Below are 21635 nucleotides of genomic sequence, written 5' to 3'. Positions count from 1 at the left end.
TATGTTCTCATGTTTGTATAAAGCTTATATAAGGTAGTTAGAAAATGTATGTCACTAAGCATTGTGATATTCTTTAAAGAACTGCTTGGTTGGTTTTACACTTGTGAATTAGTATTGAGGCGGTGGTATTCCCATGTATGCCCACTGCTAGCTTTCTGTGTCCTCACGTGTTTGCATTAAGTTTCTACAAGGGAGTTACAGCATGTACGTCACTAAGCGCTGTGATATTTTTTAAAGAACTGCTTTGTTGGTTTTACACCTGTGAGTAATAGTACTCGGGTGGCACTAGCCATGTGTAGGTACACAGGGACCATTTGTATATATTATGCTCATGTAAAGCAGTTACAAAGTGTATGTCACTAATTACTGTGATATTTGTTGAATTGCTGTGATGGTTTTACACATGTGAATAATAGTGGTCAGGACACAGTACTTGCGGTGTATAGTTGAATTTATACACTGCCAAGACATGGGCTGTATACGTACCAAAAGAAATGTATGTCATTATATTGTTGTGATTATTACTGTTTGGATTTTATTAAACTGTAATAAAATTGTTTCTTGTATCTATTGAGGTATGGCAATTTGTCATGCAACCAAACTGAGGACCTGAACTTGTGCATACAAATAAACAGCTAATTTAAGAGTATACTGCTCATATTCTGCTAAACCAGTTTAACAAATCTTGTACTAAAATGCTGGAAAAATGACAGAGGTGACTCGGATGTACAGAAAAAGTTCTGCACTGGCTGAAGGACTGCCCCACACTGGAGTTCGTAATGTTGCGTTTATTGGAGTAGAACAGAAAGTGCACTTCTATTAAAAATGCGACAGTCGGTGCAGAAACATAAGGCAGACGAGCGGATGTGGCACATTTTTTTCAGGGCCCTCCATGCCTACTACTGCATTTCTAGTCTTCCTGTGCTCTGCGTATAAGCCCCTGTTCAGCCAAGGTTTTTACTCCATGACAGTTAGTTGTTCTACTGGGTTCGTAGCAATATTGAAGAAAAAAATTCAATGGTTTTCAAGGACTTTCGAGGCCCCGACACAGTATTGCCTAGTTAAGTTTACGAATGTGCCTGGTTTTGGCGGGCGTTTGTTCGACATTTTCTGGAAGAAGCAGATGTCTAGCCCCCGTATTCAGAAATGTATCTTAATACAAAGCTCATGCTTGACTTGATATAAACGACGCCTGGTGCGAACGTCCCCCAAGACGCTCACTGCCTTTCTTTTGGTGCGTTCACGACTTGCGTCGTTTGGATCAAGTCAAGCATGGGCTTCAAGTTGTGATGCATTTCTGCATATGGGGGTAAGCGTGCACAATTCCGGGCAACGCAATGTGCCATTGACACCGAAAGAAAACGGGGAAAACAGAGTTAACCACTTATGCTCCTAAACTTTCGCGTACCTGTGGTGTGCGTGTATTGTGGAAGAAGAAACAGCGCAAACACAAGGACGAAAAAAAGCATCAACCACACCAGCGCTTCGTGGTGTGGCATGTTTTTGCGTCGTCCTTGTGTTGCGCTGTTTCTTCTAAAATGCTCAACCAACTAGCCGGCAAGTCCATCCTGTGCATATATAAATTGAACACACGCATGAGTGTAGATGGTCTTCGAAGCTTTTAGAACGAGCACTGCCACAGGATACGAGCAGTGCACGCGTAACAAGTGGACACATTAGTCATTTAAACATGCGTGCCAATGCATTTGACGCGGCTATCGGCATAAGCAGTCTCCAAATGTTGGAATGCATGCGCTTCAAAACGCTAACGATCCGCTGCTAATGCAGGACAACAGCTCACAGCGGACTGAACCAAACTCTAAACTAATGCACTTGAAAAGAACGCCTACACGGCAGCGTGACGCACGTCGAAATGCCTGGTACTGGCGTCGCAGTTGCTCACCAGTATACGCGCGAATTAAATTCACATACGTGGATGGTTGGCGCAATACTTTGTATCCGCGTATTTTGGAGAACATGGACTGGAGAAGCACTCGATCATGAGCTGAACGGCACATTTGTTATTTTCCTGCGGTGACGACAAGCCGTGAATAGTTCTCACGTTGTCGTCTACGTTGTCTTCCTTCGTTAGTCGTAGCAAGGGATGGAGATGATGCAAACGCACACGTATTCCAGTACACAACGGCACAGCACACTGCAGAGAAACCCCACCCACCACAGCCGATTCATCAAATACGTTTGGTATATATATAACCTCTAAAAGAACACGACTGGGCGTGGCGGCGTTGTGGTGTAATGGTTATGATGTGTGTTTTGAATTGTACAAATGCGAGTGTACGCGGGTTGGAATTCACATGATGTATAGAGCATTGTGATTCTTGATAAGTATGTGATTCCCTTGACAATTGTATTCTAGTTAGATTGTGTGACTCCTGATTGTGAATTTTGCGAAGATATTTGCAGATTAAGTGTTAATTCGCTTTTTTTTTCTCCTCAGTAGCGTTCGTGACGCATGCGCATAGGCCGCTTCAGAGCAGTCACGCCTCACGGTAGGCAGCAAATAGCCAGGAAAAAATGACTTTAAAATCCTGCATAACTTTGCTCACGCCTATTCTGAAGGCCGCTTGGAATCGGGCCAGTGTCTCTGAGGAGCCGCTTAGGGAACAGTATATCAGCGGCCCTAATTTGATCTGATTTCCTGCCTGCATGCGTGACCAGGACTTTGATAAGAGGGTATTGGGAAGAGTACTAGCACTCTGTTCTGAAGGAGTACAAGCACTCTGTTTGGGGGAGTAGAAGTACTCGGTCTGGCTGTGTACAATTAACCCTGCGGGGAGAGTATTAGCACTCTTCGGAAGAGTACTAGCACTCCCTGTGGGAAGAGTATTATCACTCTGCGGAAGAGTACTAGCAATCCCTTGCGGTGGAGTAACAAAACTCTGTCAGGAGGAGTTGACCTACTCTCTCTCAAAGAGGGTCCATCTACTTTCGAAAAGAGAGTGAAATATGAGACAAGCAGCTACTCCCTCAAAGAGAGTGCCCGGCACTCCCTTAGTTTTTAGAGTGCAGATGGTGATAACGATAACGGCTCTATGCATTCTAGCAGTGCGTGCGTCACCGAGTACTGCATAAGCATACCCCTATGTACTATGCAATTTAGTACAAGAGTCTAGTATCAGTTACGTAGTACTTGTCTCTTTTGTTACGAGCAAAGTGCTAATGGATTATAACTGATTACAATGATACTCACGGCGCATGACTCCGCCTACTATAGTTGAGTTGGGAGCGGTTTACCGCTTAGCATAATCTAACAATGTCTCCTCCCCCAAAGAAAAGAACTATGATATCGGATTTAAGAATATTTTTTATAGCCGCAAATCTTTTGGCACATATTTCCGATTGGTAGTGTAAAAGACATTGCAGCGTATTATCTATGTACATGTTCTTGCTTCGGTGACACCGCTGAAAAGAAAGTTAACAGCTGTACAGATGCATCCATATCTTTTATATGGTACTCTAAAATATTAGGAGCTACAATTACTGTCTTGTAAGAAAAGAGAGCATTTATTTTGTGTTAGCGATACATTTAACACTGTACTAGTGCATGGTTCACGACACACTTGATTACTCGATGATATAACTTTTGATTCAAAGCCAGCAAACATATGCATAGAAAGTACCCACTGAGCTATCTCCCAATATTTTTCATGTTGAAAAGGGGGATAAAAATTGGCAGACTAAAAAAATGGCATGAGGACTTTCTCTATTGACGGACCCAGCCATTCCCACCAGACATGGCACCTCCTCGACTAGGGACTCTGTTCCGGATCTCGCCTTTGTTAAAAACGCAGGCTCAGCCGTGTGGTCGAATCTGCTCATCGACCTGGGTAGCGATCACTACGTCACGGTCACCAGCTTACAAGTGGAGCAGATAAGAAAGAAGGCTTTCTCGGTCCCTGACTAGGACGAATTCCGTGAGGTTCGCAAGGCCCGCACCACCCGTGGAGAAAAGCCGGAGAGTCTCGTCCAGTGGGGCGCACTAATTCTGCAAGATGTCTGCTCCACCACCAAAACCATAGAGACGGATCTACAGAGAGACAAATTGGATAGCAGGCTAGCACACCTTGTCGAGGCTAAGCAATTACTTCTCGAGAGGTGGAAAAGCCAACGCTTGAATCGCAAGCTCAGAAAAAAGATAGCCGAGATGAACAAGCAGAACGACGAGCACTGCCAAGTCCTCTCTAGGCAGCAATGGGACGAAATTTGCAATTCAATCAACGGGCAGATGCGCACGGGAGGCAAGTGGAATCTTCTAGAACACTTGCTCGACGACTCCGGCACCAAGTTACACCAGAGGAGTGTCCTCGCTAAAGCGCTCCACGAAGCCAAGGAGTCGTCTTCGGAAAAGGACGTGCTGGAGATGCTATCTAAGAAGTACCTGCCGCTCAAAACTGTGGCCGATGAGGCGGTATATCCAGTATACAAAGGGAAGCCGAACTCCGCGCTGGACAAGCCTTTTGAGGTCAATGAAAGCCGCCGCGCCCTACACGACCTCAATGGTAGGTCAGCACCCGGCCTGGATCACATTAACAACAAGCCTCTCAGAAAGCTAGAGGAGGCATCGATCGAGTTTCTCACAGAGGAGATAAATCGGATTTGGGAGGAGGGAATTGTACAGGAAGAATGTAAGCTGGCGAAGGTCATACTAATCCCAAAGCCCGGTAAACTACCGAGCTTGGACAACCTCCGCCCCATCTCACTGATGTCATGTGTAGGGAAGGTGGCCGAGGACGCCATCCATTACAGAATTGCCGAGTATATCGAGACCAACGACCTTTTCCCTCACAACATGATGGGTTTCTGGCCAGACCTCTCCGCCTAGAACGCCATGAAGCTTATCAAGATACAAATCCTGGAACGCTGCACTCGGGACGCGAGAGGCATCCTTGGTTTGGATCTGGAGAAGGCCTTTGATAACATCATCCGTCACGAGTTTGTTCTCGACGCCATCTCCAAACTCGATCGTCCTTCCATACATTCGTCAGATCTTCCTTGAGCAAACGATGCGCCATCCTCAAGGCTGGAGATTTGCAATCGGAGAAAATGGAGCTGAGCAGAAGAAACCCTCCAGCGGTCAGTGAACTGACCGCTCCTTTTCAACATTGCAACGGTCGACCTCTCAAGATACCTAAGCAAGGTCCAGGGCCTAGGTCACACGATCTACGCGGGCGACATCACTGTCTGGTGCGCGGGTGGCAGTGACGGACAAGTCGAAACCGCTCTCCAGGAAGCTGTAGCCACTACAAAACGCTTTCTAACCGACACGGGACTCCGGTGTTCCTCAAAGAAATCGGAGCTCCTTCTCTACAGCCCAACTAGAAAGGGCCGCAATCCACAGAACTCGAAACCACCCACTGAAATTGACATTAATATCTACACCAAGTGCGGAGATCCCATTCACAAAGTCGCATCCACTCGAATCTTGGGAATGACACTCGAAGGGGCGGGCACGACTAGCATCACCATTCACAGTCTAGCAAAGCAGACGGACAGCGTCATCGGTCTAATCAGGCCGGTAGATAACAGCAGGAGAGGCCTCAGCAAAGAGAATCTGATAAGGCTAGTCAACGGTTTCTTGTTATGCCATTTCACGTACGTAGCGGCCATGCAAGTCTGGAAGAGGGCCGAGCGAGACAAGCTAAATGCCATGATAAGGAGGGGGATCAATAGCGCGCTCGGACTACCAAACTACACACGCACAGACCGACTCCTGGAGTTGGGTATTCATAACAACCTGGAAGAAATTGCAGAAGTACAAGAAAGGGCACAGATTCTCCGGCTCTCCGGCGCCAGGGCAGGCAGACGACTTCTAACAGGGACGGCCCCCCCCCCCCGGTCACTGTCGAAGACGTCAACCAGGGCCTTTCGAAAGAGCAGAAAGATAACATCATCACATCGCCCGCCCCGCGCAATATGCATCCCGAGCGTAACGTAGAAAGCAGGAAGGCCAGGGCGGTGGCGCTCCTACGACGCGCGACAGATCTCCCTGGCAGCAGCTTCTTTGTTGACGCGGCTCAGTATGGCAACATCAACAATTTCACGGTAGTGTCGATCAACCACAGGGGTTCGACCGTTAACGGCGCTTCGGTACGAAGCACGTCGTCGCGTGCGGCCGAGCAAGTGGCCATTGCCTTGGCCCTCCTGGACGACAAACATGCCAATATATTCAGCACCTCCAGGGCAGCCATCCGCGCCTTCAACGTTGGCGCCGTGTGTAAGGAAGCCTGTCGCATCCTCGACGGTAAAAGCATCGCCACCCACACTCTCACGTGGTTCCATGCTCACATGGGATCCATCATGGGAGGCCCCACAAACCTCAACAAGCTGGCCGACTCCAAGGCGCGAGGTCTCGCTTTCTGCGACCATGGAGAACTCCAACGCCGGACCGCAATGGTGGAGAACTGAGATCAACCGACCACATACAATGAAATTGCGCAGCACTTTTATCTCGACAGGAAAGATTTTCCGCTTCCACACAAGAAGCTAAATAGAGCGCACGCACTGACCCTCAGATTATTGCAAACAGGCTCGTATCCCAGCCCGGCTTTATTCTACAAGCTTTATCCCGACACCTATGCCACTAGTTCTTGCAGGCACTGAAATGACATCGCTAGCCTAGACCATATGCTCGGGCGTTACCCCTCGTTACGAGGCACAGAACAAATCAATGAGCGCAAGTGGCTCTCCGTCATCAAGAGCCCCGATGCAGGGGCGCAACTATGGGCTGTCCAGAGAGCCCACGATGCGGGGGTCGGGCATGGCCTGACTGTCCCACCATGGGAGCGGCCCGCAGCACGCTGAGTTGCGTACCTCAGGACCTTCATTAAAGTTTTGCACCCATCCATCCATGAGTTGAAAGGGTATGCCTGCCATTGTTTCTAATGTGAACGGCAATTACGTTGGCTGTTAAGCATTGCCACCGAATAGCGGAACATTGTTTTTTCAGAAAAGTTTTTTTTTTTACTTTCACTACATGCCTAATAAACGGCGATTTCGAAATAATTGAAAGATCACAATACTTCCCAGAAAAAGCTTAATATACACAGGCAGAGAATCTGGAAGCACACAGTTCTCTTCATTTCAGTTAGGTTCCCACAGCCTAAAGAGGGTTTTCGTCGTAGTTTGAACTGCGGCATTTTTTATTGCTGCACAAGGCAGCTACTGGGACAGCCTGCAATCGCCTAGTTTTTACTCAGACACACAACGCAAGACGTTGACTCAGATGTATTTCTCGCTTTCAACCTGAATACGGGCAATGACAGATAGATAGTATTAAACGTGGACTTATATGTTGTTTATACGTGTCGTCTTCAGTGTATTTGCGATGTCATCAAAAGAGATAAATCCATAGGTCAGACAGTTTGTGGCTATGGTGTACTCTGTGAAGTAGCTGGCTTTGGATAGGGCCAGCGTCAGTAGCAGCTGCCAATGTTCACAAAAAAGTTCCTAAACTAGTACTGTTCATAAGAGAAGTTTGTAGGCAATCTTGGTTCTGGTCTTATGATTATTTGTTTCGTACAAAAATGAAGAAGAATACTTATGACGAAAAAGTTTTCGGAATGCGGGCCCAGATTTGTCCGTATTACGGCGTCTGGACTAAGCTTAATGTTGAGCACGTGTGGCCTCATTGCGAGTGTCCGTCTGTGCTATCTTTGGCGCATCATGACGTATAAATCGGTGCGTTGAGTATTCTAGAAAAGGCGATTAATATGTATGGTACAGAATCTGATTTATTTTTGCAGATCTTTTGGGCGAACATCTAAGGGAGATCTAATTATGAAAGAGCCAATAGAAACAGAAATATAAGCACCGGGTAGTCTACAGTGGCTTCGTATGGTGCTGGCCAACAAGATGAATGGGTTACACATTACGTGGCTCCATATAGCATGCCGAAAGAGTTGCTGCGCGCTGACATTATTATCGAACCTTACAGATCGGAGCCATGCGAAGATGCCCAACACAGCCGTGGATCACAAAGGCGTCCAGGCACTCCAGGATACTAAAGTTGCACCGGACATTGTTCTCCCCAAAATTGGTATGTTTCTATGTGCATTACGATTTGCCGGCTTACATGCTACACATATGGGGAAGTTGGCTGAACGCAGCTCCATTGCTAATACTTGCACACACGCTTGAATTTACTGATAATTGAAGCGACCTACGTAACAGGCTACGTAATTATCGTCTACACAGTGAATCGTTCTGTTGTCTGCTATCCAAAAACAACTGGATTCTGTGACTATTCTACGTGAGAATTTTGTTTTTCAATTCATCTTACTATAAGAGCGTTGGCAATTTTTACGTATACTCTCGGTGATGACATGAAATCTTATTTCGTTCCAATGTAGAAGTAGGCGGAAGAAAATGATCTAATATATAAAATTTATCCGTGTTTTACCAAGTTTCATATACGAAGCCTTTGGATGTGGCACAGGTGGCTCAATCTCTGGGCACCACTGAAGGGCTGAAGTTAGGCTCCGTGTGTTTTGTTGTGAAATGCATACAGAAGCTCCAAGCTGCTCGTTTGCAGAATTTGCATGGCAGTGGAGCACGCCCACGAGCAGTCTCGCAACGTTGCACACGCTTACACGTATGCGGGAGCAAAGACGTAAAAAAGCAGAGTCAGAGCGAGCTGATGGTAATAAATAGATATAAAATCATAGTGGCTGATGACTACGCCTGCACAGACAAAAATCGAATGCCTGCCACGTAGCGGGAATTTCGCCGTGACTCGCGTGATCGCAGGCTCCTTTAGTACTTCGACATGATGATAGAATTCCTTAACCTGCCTTTCAGTAAACGCGTACGTTCCCCGTTTTGCTGCGTGTCCTGGTTATGTATGGCGCTTAGGACTCTATATTATTGAGGCATAAGTATAGATGGTTGAGTCGCTATCGAATAAATATACGTAAAGAAATGATCGATGGCACTGACGACAGTAGAAAAAAAAAGCAAAACGAAACCCGCATAAGCTGCTCGAACTTTACGACGCACTCATGCGTGCCTTGAGCGATGTCCTCTACAGACGGTGATAACGATCACACCTACATGCGTTCTCGCAGTGCGCGCGTCACCAAGTGCTGCAGAGGCATACCTCTGTATTCTATGCAGTGGATAGTGAAAGGGAAGCTTTGTCTGCATGTCTCGCTAAGGTTCGCTATGTCTTTGTGGTTCTTCGTATCACGAAATAAGCTCAAAACGAGAACAAGCTGAAAGCTGGAGCCAACGTTTCGAGAAGTGGACTTCTTTTCTTCAAGGCAAGATATGCTTTCCTCGCCACCGTATATATAGGTAGGGTTCTGCTAAAGGGGAGAGGTCGTAGGGTGGGTGGATGGAGAAACGAATGAAGGTGTGTTAGCGAGGAGGGTGTCGAATTGAGAATAAAGGAGTGCTGTGCACAAAGCTAGGTGCGCGGCAGTATGTCAACCCCGTGTGTCAGCGGCCCGTGTGTCAGCGGCCTGTCGACGGCGTCCACAGCAGCCCACTTTTACCTGTTTCGCTGGTGGTCTTGGCTATCGTGTCTCTGAAAGAGATAATAGAAGGAATGGCAGAAACCGGTGCTCGTAAGAAAAAAAGAAAAGAAAATAATGATATGGTATAAATATATCAACAAAAGGTAAAAAATGAAAAGAAGACGAAAAAGAAACAAAAGCCCTAAGCAACCAAACTAAGTGTTGTCGCCTATAGCTTGAAATTTTGCATAGCGAGTAGATTCTAAAGCTTCCTTCGAAACGTTTATGATTATTGGTTGCAATGTCTTAAGCTTATGGATAAGGGATGATTCTCCGGATAAGGTATGATTTAAAGACGTGTTAGTGCACGCAAAAGATTGCCAACAGCATTCCCCCGTAATAAAAGCATGTTGCCGCCACCGGGGCAAAACCTGCACGCACCTTCAAAGTGACATTAAGATTGACAGCACCACAAATATATTTACACACCAAGTCAAATCTAGCTTCACTTGTACAAGTTCGTATCCTATTTACATGCTTGAGCGCTCCTTCTGTAAGAAAAAATATACCGGTGAAACGGGACGATCAATCGGACATCACACATCGGATAGGTAAAACGGACATCGCGCGAAAACATACGAAAGGCTTCCGAAAGGCGTCACCGAGAATTTCCATCAACCAGGTCATAACTTTGATGAACTTAAACTCTACATGTTACAGTATAATTTCCGTTCTGAACGAGAAAGAAAGTACAGAGAATCATACCTTATCCACAAGTTCAAGGCATTGCAACCAATAGGCACAGGCGTTTCAAAGGGAACTTTAGAATCTATTCGCTATGCTAAATTTCACGCTATAGGTGACAACACTTACTTTTGTCTTATAGCTTTTTTTGTTTTTGTTCTTCTTTTCTGCTTTTTTTTCCGTTTTTTTCCGTTATTTAATAATTTGTTTATACCATTTCACTATTTTCGTTTCTTTCTTCTTTTTTTAGGAGCACCGGTTTCTGCCGTTCCATCTATTATCTTTTTCAGAGACACGATAGTCGCGACAATCAGCGAAACAGGTAATAGAGGGCTGCTGTGCACGCCATTGACACGCCGCTGACACACGGGCGTTAACACGTGATTGACAGACGGCCGCGTCCCTCGCCTTGTGCACAGCGCTCCTTTATTCTCAATCCTACACCCTCGCCGCTAACATACCTTCACTCGTTTACACACCCACCCGCCTTACGCCCTCACCCCTTCAGAAGAACCCCACCTACATATACTGTGGCGAGGAAAGCATATGTCCTCTTGTCGAAACGTTGGCTCCTGCTTTCACCCTGTTCTCGTTTTGCTCATCCTCTTGAATTTCCATCCCCCGCCTTCTCCGTGTTTTCCCAAAATAAGCTCAGCGGTACGTTTACCTCACATTTAATAAAATAAACATTGAGTGCCCATGGATAGAATTTGATCCAGTGTCACCGTGAGCAGTAATTCGGTACCCCACATGTTTACCCCTTTCATACTTTTGATGATCTGGGTTCAGCCACGGATTACGGGTAGAAACGGTCAAAGAGGAGCGCTCCTCGTCTGTGGTACTTTTCATTTGCAAGCAATGCCATGGACGAGCCCAACTTTGTCTCAGTGTTTAGTTGGGCTTTTACCAGTTGTTTAGTACATATGCAATGGGAAAGCGCATGGAAAACGAGTTTATTCTTTCTGAGGAGGTAAAACATGTTGACAGTTTTAGTTTTCCAAAATATTTTGCTCTTTCTGGTCCGAATGGGGGGGGGGGGGCAGGGTAATAGCGCGACGCGGAGGAGGTCGAGGAACATGATCATGCATGAATGCGGATAACCACCCCGTCACCTATTCTTCGATTGTGCAAGCTAACACTTTGTGACACTTGTGCTGTATCCCACAAAATGAGTTCAATTATAAAAGTGCAGAGCGCGCCAATTGCAGCATCTTTTATACCTGACAAGTGGCGCTTTCACAAGACCACGTGGCACTGCACCGATTTCGGGATCGGTCCAGATCGGCGGGACAGACAGACGCTGCCGGCGTTTCCTTGGTAATAACGCAGCTACACACGCAATAAAATCAAAACAATAAATTCAACTTCAAGGGTTCAAGGTCCGCAAATTTCCCAGTGGCTTACGAAATACGTGGCAGCGGAAGACTCCGGATTAGATTAAAGCCATTTATTTTTTTACATTGCACCCAAAGCACGCTACCTGAACGTTCTGGCACTGTACCCCTATCGGTATGCAGCCACCGCGCCAAGCACCACACCCGGGAACTCGTGTTCAGTAGAGCAAGGCAACAACTCAGCTATCGCGGCCGGGTACACTGCGAAAGCGATACACATGAAGTTCAGCCGCAGCCGCCCCTTTCTACGTCGCTCCTGCGCTGGACTTCGATATGCACCGTGCGACCGCCAAACGCCAGAACGGCGCTTGACAGAGACGATAAAACAGAACAGAGATAGGTAGGGGCGTTGTGTTATACCGAAAAATGTAAGCTTGGTTTTGGCGACTGTTGTTTTTGGTTTCTCTACGAAAGTTTTCGTCTCTTATGTGCGTGCCTAATCAGCCGAAATTCAGGCCTTCCTAAATCGCGACAATTAGCTCGTTGGGATTTCGGAAACGGTTCCGGGCACTTCAGTCATCAGGCATGTACATGGAGAGCATGTCCATGAGTGTACGGTTGAGAGGCTCGGTAAGTCCGTGTGTCTGGGGGTGGCAAACCGTCAACTTGTGGGACGTGGAACAAGAGCGAAGAAGGTCGTCGAAAACATTAGAAAGAAAACAGCGGCCTCTCTCAGTGAGTAGCTGGCGTGTGGCATCATGATGTGGGTCACTTCATAAAGGAGAAAATCAGCCCCATCAGTTGCGGAGCTCGTAGGGAGGGCCCGCGTTAGGGCACAACGCGTGGTATAGTCCGTCGCAACGGCCACCCACTTGTTACCCGAGGATGAAGTTGGACATGGGCTAAGGAGGTCCAGGCCGACGTGGTAAAATGGCTCACTGAGGGGGGGGGGATATCTATAGGCTGAAGGTGCCGAACAGGAAGCAATGGAGGCTTCTTGCGGCATTCGAAAAGTTCGCAGGCAGCGACGTAACTTCGACCAGAGCGATATTGCCCAGGCCAGAAAAATCGCCTGCGCACACTGTCGTACGTACGGAAGACACCCAAATGACCAGCGGTGGGCACATCGTGTAATTGCGAGAAAATGGTCAAGCGCAGATGCTGGGCAACGACGAGAAGCAGTTCAGCACCATGTGAATACATATAGCGTCAGTATAAGGTCGCGTCCTGGAGAACAGACATACGGCGGCAAACGTCCTATTGCTCCGTGGTAAGGCGTTCGCTGATGGATCACCAATATGGGTCACGATGCTGCTCGTCAGGGATGCGCCAGAAGTCGGAGATCAAAGCGCAGATATCTGTATGGGTTTCAGTGCCACGACGGTGAAATCTGTCACGACGGTGAAATGTCGACCGAACAGGTAATGGACCAAACAAGGGCCGATCATTCACGTTCTGTTACAGAGTAGTTGGGCTTTGGTGCTGAAAGAACACTGCTAGCATACGTGCACAGCGCCAATGCCACGGCGGCTGGCATCAGTACGAACTTCTGCTTAGGCATGCGGATAAAGATGACCCAACAAGGATGGATTGATCAGGCGACAGATAAGCGTTGAAAATGCTGCAGCCTGGACGGGTCCCCAATGAAAAGTGGTGTCCTTTTTGAGGAGCTCTGTGAGAGAACGAGCAATTCCTGCAAAGTTCCAGATAAATTGCCTGAAATAGGAACACAGCCCTAGGAAACCTCGGCCATCGGTAGAAGATCGCGGAAGTGCAAATCCACCAACGCCATGACCTTTAATCACGATCAGGCTGGACGCCAGCAGCGACAACCAAGTGACGAAGTACTCGTATTTGGTAATGGCAGAAATGGCATTTACGAACTGAGTTCCAGACCAGCTCCTCGAAAAACAGCAAGGATATCTAAGAGTCAGTGGAGGTGGCTGTCAAACGTTGCTGAAAAAACAATGTCATCAAGGTAGCAGAGGCATGTGGTCGATTTGAATTCGCGCAGATGAGAGTCAATCATGCGCTCGAAGGTAGCAAGGGCATTGCACAGTCCGAAAGGCATCACTTTAATTTGGTAGAGTCCATCTGGGGTAGAGAGACCATCTGGGGTAGAGACCCTCTTGTAGAGACCATTTCGTTCATCTACTCCGATTTGCCGGTAGCCAAAGCGCAAAAAAATCGACGATAAATAACTGGCAGCCGTGTATGCCGTCCAGCGCGTCATCAGTACAAGGACTCGGATACACGTCATTTTTTGGTAATCTTACTGAGGTGATGGTAATCGACACACAATCTCCAGGTATTGTTCGTCTTTTTAACCAAAGCGACAGGTGACGCCCACGGACTGCAGGAAGGCTCGATAATATCTCGGAAGAGTATTTTCTCCACCTCCGTTTAGGTCACCTGGCATTCAGCCGCAGACGCACGGTAGGGCCACCGGTGTATAGTAGGAGCGTCACAAGTGTGGATTGGATGGGTGACGACACGCGTTCGACCTTGCGGGCGATTGCCAAAAGTAAAGATGTCTTCATGGGACATGAGAATGCGGCGAACGACGTCGGCGTAAGCAGGTCGTAAACTACTAGCTATCATTGATGTAAACTTGTCGTTGGGTGTTGTAGGAGGGGCAGAAGCTGCAGCAGTGTCGAATCGTAGTTCGGCCATAAGAGCAGCTAGTCCACAGTCTTCCAAAGGGGACAGCACAGCGAGAGGTGCACCTTCAGGAAGTACTTGCAGACACGCACCTAAGCTCAGAAGAGGAAGCCGCGCTTGATTATTGACAAGAGTTACAATTGAGCTTGGTAGCGCTATTTGACGGGCCAGGAGGACGTCGCAAAGTCGGGACACAACTTAAGGATAATTTCGAAGTGGTGGAGAAGGCGACATGAGGACGTAAGTCGCAGCATCAGGTTGTACTCGAACAAATTCAGTAGAACGAAGTCGGGACTTGTGGTCGTCGGTCGGGTCCGCAAAGTAATGGGGCAGTTGAAGGCGAATGGTGCTGGTCGCACAGTCAATAAGTGCTGAATGGGCAGTCAGAAAGTCGATTCCAAGAATCACTTCGGGGGCACACTTGGACAATACCGTGGACACGACTAACACTGGACGACCGGCAATGATAACACGCGCTGAGCACATTCCCATAGCGACTGTTGCACTGCCATTAGCTACGTGGACGGTAGGCGACTTGGCAGGTGTCAGGACTTTACGGAGACGGCTACGAACATCTCATCACATAACCGACACCTGAGCGCCAGTACCGGTGAGGGTTTCAACGGATACATCATCAATAAAGTTTTCAACAAGGTTCGGTCGAGCAGCCGGTGTCAGCAGAGGCTTTGCAGTCCGAGTCATCAATGCAGCCTTACGGGGGCTGCATTGCTTAGTTTCCCGAGAAGCGGCCCGCGTAGGACGGGAATGAGGGACGTCGAGGTGTAGGCGAACAGGACTGACGGCGTTGTGGCGAGGGCGAGCGACTAGTGGTGTTTGCAGGAGTGGAAAGGCCGGCATGGTATGGTTCAAACAGGGTCGACAAAGGCCGTGGGTCTCGATCGAAGTGGCGATCAGCATATGGCCGAGCCAAGGAGTACCAGCGGCTACTAAAGCAGTGGCGGGAGATGTGATCAACCCGGGAGCAAGCAAAGCAAATTCCCCTGTCATCTCCTGTTCGCCACTCAGAGAGATTCGGATATTGATTCGGGAATGACTCTCGAGGTGCAGCAGAGGCAATGACAGGAGCGGTAGGGGTGGAACGTGGGCGGATGGCAGAGTGGATGTCCATGTTTGGAATTTCTTGGTGGACAACAGCCTGAATGAGCCAGGTAGTCATGTGGTCGTGAGTATGGGGGCAGTGAGAACTTGGAGCCATAGTCTCAAGTTCGCAACGGATGACCTGTGTCAAGCTTGGCGTTGTAGGCGGATGTGACGCCGGAGGGTCGTAGGAGGAGGAGGTGGTAACCGTATTCGGTAGTCAGTCAAAGCGTTGTACGATGCGTTTGCTCTTCGCTTGCTCAAAATTCTGGCATTCCCTAATAATGGACTCAACCGTTGAGCAGTTCCTGCAAATCAGGAGGTTGAACGCATCGTCCGCGATGTCCTTCAAGATGAGTCGAACCTTATCGACCTCTAGCATGTCCGCGCCCGCTTTACGGCAGAGAGCCAGAACGTCTTGAATATACGTGACGCACGATTCGGTTGATGTCTGGGCATGAGACGCTAGCCCTTACTTGGCCTCCATTTGACGTCCCACAGGTCTTCCGAAAAGATCGCTCACCTTTTCCTTGCAGGAGTCCCATCTTTCAACGCCGGCTTCATGCGCCTCGAACCATACCTTCGCGGTTCCTCCCAAGTAAAACTTCACGTTGGCCAGCAAAAGTGTGGCATCCCACTTGTGCTTACCGACGCGTTCATACGACGTCAGCCAGTCTTCGACGTCGACCTTGCCAGTGCCGATGAAGATTCTCGGGTGACTTAGCTGAGTTAGCACTACTGCTGGAGTCTGCGCGGTGGAGGCAGCGTCAGTAGCCATAACAGCGGAACCGATGTGACGCCCGCTGCGATGATCCAGAGCCGGCTTGTGGCGAGAGTACCCCGCACGTCCACCAATATATTACGGGGAGAAAAAACATGTATGTACAATGTATACAGTTGTAAGGTCGTACATCAGTAGTGACGGTAACACCATGTACCGATCGTCGAGACACTTCAACCTCCGCTTCAACTCCCAACGTCACGTCCTTTTGTCCTCAGCGCGGCAACAAAAACTCGTACGTGACAATATATATATATATATATATATATATATATATATATATATATATATATATATATATATATATATATATATATATATAATATGCCCCCAATTATCCTCTCAGAAAGACGTATATTTAAAACCTCATTGACCAGCTTCCCAAAACTTACATACTCGTGGGTGAATTTAGTACGCTGGACCTCACAGAAGGTTCCCACAGAGAAAGCACATTTAGCTGCTGCCGCGACTTTTCTGTGCTTTGACGCAACTTTGCAGCGAAGCGCCCCGTTCCCTTTACTATTCAACAAAATTACACGATTTGAGGCCTATCTTAGCACACTACAATATTCGCCATCTGTCTCGGCCGCATTTACTTTCTTTAACGCTGTGAGCCCGGTACTTCCGAGTCACGAACGACATGCGCGTGATCAGTATGACAGAGCATTCTCAACAGGAAAGCAGCGAGTGCAGCGTTTTCAAGATAGGAAATGCAAGCAAGACGCATTATTATTGTTGTGTGGCATAACATACACCCCTAATGGAGCACATTTGTTTAAGGGTGTTCTTTGCCGCTGAGAACACGTTGTGAGGAGGCTGGCGATGCGGCACGAGAGGTATGCTCATACAAAACACGAACGCTGTAGTTCCGATGTGCAAACAACGTAATGACCCTTCATTAGTAACTAGGTGCCACCCTATAGCTTTCGCAAGTTGTGCTTGCAGGCTCTTCAAAAAAATTGTAAACCGGCGACTTTCACTCTTCCTCCAGTCAAATGAAATTCCTGATCTATTGCAGTGCGGCGGCTTTACCAAGAGGCCGTCTGCAATCGACCATCTCGTCCGTATCGAAACAAACATTCGTGATGCCTTAGTACACACACAATTCTTCTTATCCGTATTTTTCGATATGGAGAAAGGGCATAGCACAATGTGTGGTTAGAGAATCCTGCACGACCTGTTGGCAATGCGCATACACAGGAACGTGCTTTTGAACGTTATAGAAGGCTACTTGCGCAATTGTACTTTCCGGTTCAAAATAGATAATGTGTTGTCGCGTCCATTTCCTCAAGAAACTGGAGTACCACAGGGACTCGTGCTCAGCTACACTGTTTTTGTCGTGAAGATCAAGGCACTTCGGAAAGCATGACCTCCAGTTATTTTTTATTACGTATACGTTAATGATGTACAGATCGGTTTTAAATATCGTAACCTCAACGTGTGCGAGCTACATCTGCAACTTGGCCTCAAGAAAGCGTCAGAATAGGCAGGGTAAAATGGCTTCAAGCCTAACGCAGACAAAAGTACTGGTGTTCTTTTTCAAGAGAGATAAGGCTCATTGCACAGCCAATTATCGAACTACACCGACCATACATACCCCTTAACAGAGTACACACATTTGAGGCATTATACTTGATTCAATATGAAGATTCATTTCTCATCATAAATACCTTTAGGTAAAATGCCTAAAAACAATGAACGTTCTTAAGATATATTCGCACACGACATTAGGTAGTGACAGAAAGTGCCTCATAAACATGAGCAAGAGCCTCATACGTACACGTTTGAACTACGGCGCCATGTTGTAGCAGCCTGTTACACCGAGCAACCTGACAATGCCGGACCCTGCTCATCATTTCGGTACCTGCCTCGTGGCTGGTGCCTTCAGAACAAGTCCCATACAGAGCCTCTGAGTAGAATCGGATGAGTGTTATCTTCATCTGTAGAGTAATAGCCGGTTCTGCTTCTGATAGAGGACATACACGGCGCGATGGGCGCATGAAGCTTCGCTCTCACAGTCCCGTATTCCGGCGTTGTGCGCTATTGTGCGTGGACATTGACGTGTCTGGTGGCTTTGATGCGGTTCCATGGGGAGAAAATAATTAGTTCCTTCGTTTCTTCGTTCATTCGTTTGTTGTTTTGCTCAGTTGCTTGCACGTTTCTTCGTTTATTCGACGTCTTAAAACAGAAAAACAACAAATATATTTCGGATGGGTATAACCCCACCAGTTCGACGCGCATTGGCCTCTCGTGCTGCAACGAAGTGCACCACGCATCGAATTACGTAGTGCCAACCACAGCTGAGTGTGCCAATTTTTGTTGTTATAAACAAGATAGCAGGCGGTGAAGACTTCCAAAAATTTAAGTATGTTCCGAGGCGGCTTGGACAAGCTGTGTCCTTACTACCTTTCTTCAATCTGCACGGCACTGGCGGCTTGTTTTGGTTTTAAAGTTACAAAGCGCGTACGTGCTGGAGCTGTGCGTGTATTTGTGTAAATGACGTCTTAGCGAAATCATGTCCCGCTGGAAAATACTGTAGGGTAAATTTTTATTAAATCGTGTTGCCATATCGTGCAGGTAAAGAGAATCAACTGCTTCACCACAAATTGGCAGGTCAGATTTAGGCAACTATTTTTATTTTGTAGCATGTGCAAGAGTATGTATTTATCTCTCACTGCATTCCGTCGCAATTTCTTCATACTCAGTACATCTATTTGGTACACATATGTTAGAATGCGTATAAAACCATAGTGCTGTTATTTCCATGCTGACAAATATTTTATCATTATCGCAGTTTTCGCTTCGCTATCTGTTTCAGTTTATTTGTACTGTTTCGATGTGGATACCTAAATTACAATTTATTTTTACGTAGCCAGCAATAAGTCAAGAGGACGCAGATCTAACCACTTGTATTTTCATGTATTTAGCCCTCTGGCTCCGGTAGCGTGCATAACGTATTTCACCTGGACATGTAAATTTTGATTTGTGGAATGAAGGGGGGGGGGGTTACAAAAGAAAAACGTGCTCAACCTATATTTCGTCCGCATACAGCGCACGCGAGGATGACGGAGTTAGAACCCATCGACACCCTACCTGCGCAACCAGTTGTGTGCGTGGTGAGCAGTTCGGCAACGGTCGAAGTGAGCTACCCGCAGGACGGTCTCTGCGACGCTGTCATCTTCAATAAGGTTTTCTACCACAACGGCGTGGTCTACGTCTCGCAAGCAGGTAACTGGATACGAAATATTTTGAAAAAGTTCACTCTGCTAATGTACTTGCCTTAATTTAGCAGTTAGCTCCATGGAAAACATTCTGTAGTAACGAGATAAGTTTCACTGGCCTTAAGCGTCTGCAGGCCATCCGCCGTAGCTTATTCCAAGAGCAATCTCAAGTATACCATGCGCCCTCGAAATCATTTGAGTGCCACACTATTAATTTCACGAGACACTTATTTATTCCTAGCGTTCACACATTACCAGTAGGTGTAACGAGCCATTGCTAAAAATAAAGTCGCAGTTTTGCCAGAAAAACGAAGGATCGATTGCGATAGCAAATTAGTAGATAGCTATAGGACGTAAAGCCATTAGTTTTATCCCCGGCCGTGCACAATTGTAAATGTTCCCTTACTGGCTAAATTAGCAATGGTGTAAAGAGTAAGCGCCACTGAACGAGGACGTAGAATGAAAAGGACGCTTTCTCTGTTTGTCTGTTTCTTTCTACATCCTCGTTCAGTCCCGCTTACGAATTCTATAATTAATTCAAACCAACTAGACTGCCAACATGTTTAAACCATGGGCGCTATAACGTAAAACTATTCCAAACTTTTCTGTTCCAATTTTGCTATCAGCCCTCCACGATTGGTCAAAAACTTTCTTCAACCACCCCCACTTCACCTGTCTGTCACGTGACGTCAGGAAAACCGCGATAGCTCCCCACCTGATATGATGTGTACATACTGATTATGCATGATTTGACAGAAAAAAGAAAAGCATTTATTTCTGGTTCGACCTCTTTTCGCCATTAGCCCTCGCCTATTGGTAAAAAGCTTTCGGGCTGCACCCACTTCACCTGCCTCTCACGCGACGTCACAAAACCGCACAAACTCACCGCGTCAAAGTGACGTGTTCGCGATAAAGATGCATTAATATGCCGAACAAAACTGAATTTTCTTCGGAATAGCCGCAGGCTTCCCCGTTCCGAAAGGAATAAAAGATCGCTGCCGCCGACCGCTGAGACGCTGGCTACTCGCACCTGCCGGAGAGCATGGGTGTATTTGCGTATAATAAAGCTTCTTGCGTGGCCGTGTAATGTTTTCGAGCACTTTCGGCACGTTTACCACTTCATTCTGCCAACTCTTCTTTGCTGAGGGTCAGTTTTAGCGTCATTCTTAAGCTTCCGTTGCATGCCGCCGCGATTTTCGACCAGCCATCATAAGCTAAGGGAAAGCCGACCAATCGCAGACGTCGGCACCACCCTCTTCATCCGGTTATAATTTCAGTGCACTGGCTATGCCCCAGTGAATCCCTCTCCACTTGAGCGTTCTCTTCGCCTCTTGTCAGCCAATTAGATACGACAAGCCGCTCAGTGTAGGCAATGTTATTCGTTTTTCAAAGAAACAAAAGTGACCTCCTATGAACGAAGAGAGTGTTTGATTGGTCTGTACGGACAACCCTGTGAGTGACCGCCCTGTGCTTGCGTCGGTGGTTACGCAAATTTGACGTCAGGAGATAGTAATAGAAACATATTGGAGTAGTTTTACGTTATAGGGCCCCATATTAACAAGCAGGGTATTACACGCGCTCATGTAAACATGAACATATCTCGTTCGATGAGCGCGGAAACTCGCTATCAAAATGCTGAAGTGACGAATCGCGGTAGCAGCAGCGATCGAATTGACTTTCGTGTATCTAGCGTAAATGCGAACGAAATGTCAAAAACACAGCACGCGCCAGACGCCCTCTGCGAAGACCGCAGTTCGCTTTGCACATGAGGACCGCGCGGATGCGCACTTTGGCCACGTCGCACATCGCTTTCAAGGTACGGCGCCAGCACGGCCGTTCCTTGAGCATCAGCCGCTACCCTAGCAGCCGCCGGACAAGAAAGCCTCTCTCACCCTCTCACTCTCACTCTCACCCCCTCTGACTCACTAAATCGCCTTGCCCCCGTGCTTCACGCGCGGTAGGAGATGGCGCGCTTCCGTCCTGCTCTGCTAGCTCGCACACGCGCTAATGAGCCGCGTTCGCCATCTCACGTCGCACGCTTTCACTCGCACATATAGCATACCGCACGCGCCGACAACTTATCGCCCTTGAAATTTATAAGGAACCTCACGGCAACGGCGACGGCCACAGCAGAGATGCGCCGGGAGTACCCATATAATTGCTATTGCAATAAAAAAGAAGTTACGACTTGGACGCATGCTCTGCCAGATGTGCGCGCTGAAACAGAAGAGAGAGAAGTAGTTCTTGTGGGAAAGGAGAATAGGCTGGCACTATCTTCTGCAACCCATGCGGGAGCACGGCTCAGCGCCAGCAGGGTGTGGTA

At 47.4% G+C, this 21635-nt stretch overlaps 1 protein-coding gene across 1 annotated transcript in view; it reads left to right on the top strand.

Moving 5' to 3' along the window:
- LOC142589074 (uncharacterized) overlaps positions 1-21635 on the top strand; it is an 85562-nt gene that overhangs the window by 10118 nt on the left and 53809 nt on the right. The window contains exons 2-3 of the mRNA XM_075700858.1: positions 7955-8056; positions 19143-19319. Coding sequence (XP_075556973.1) covers positions 7972-8056; positions 19143-19319 — 262 coding nt within the window. The 5' untranslated portion in view covers positions 7955-7971. The remainder of the gene's footprint in view (positions 1-7954; positions 8057-19142; positions 19320-21635) is intronic.

This window comes from Dermacentor variabilis, chromosome 7, assembly GCF_050947875.1.
Source record: "Dermacentor variabilis isolate Ectoservices chromosome 7, ASM5094787v1, whole genome shotgun sequence".
Taxonomy (NCBI): Eukaryota; Metazoa; Arthropoda; class Arachnida; order Ixodida; family Ixodidae; genus Dermacentor; species Dermacentor variabilis.
This window is presented reverse-complemented; position numbering and strand designations above follow the sequence as displayed.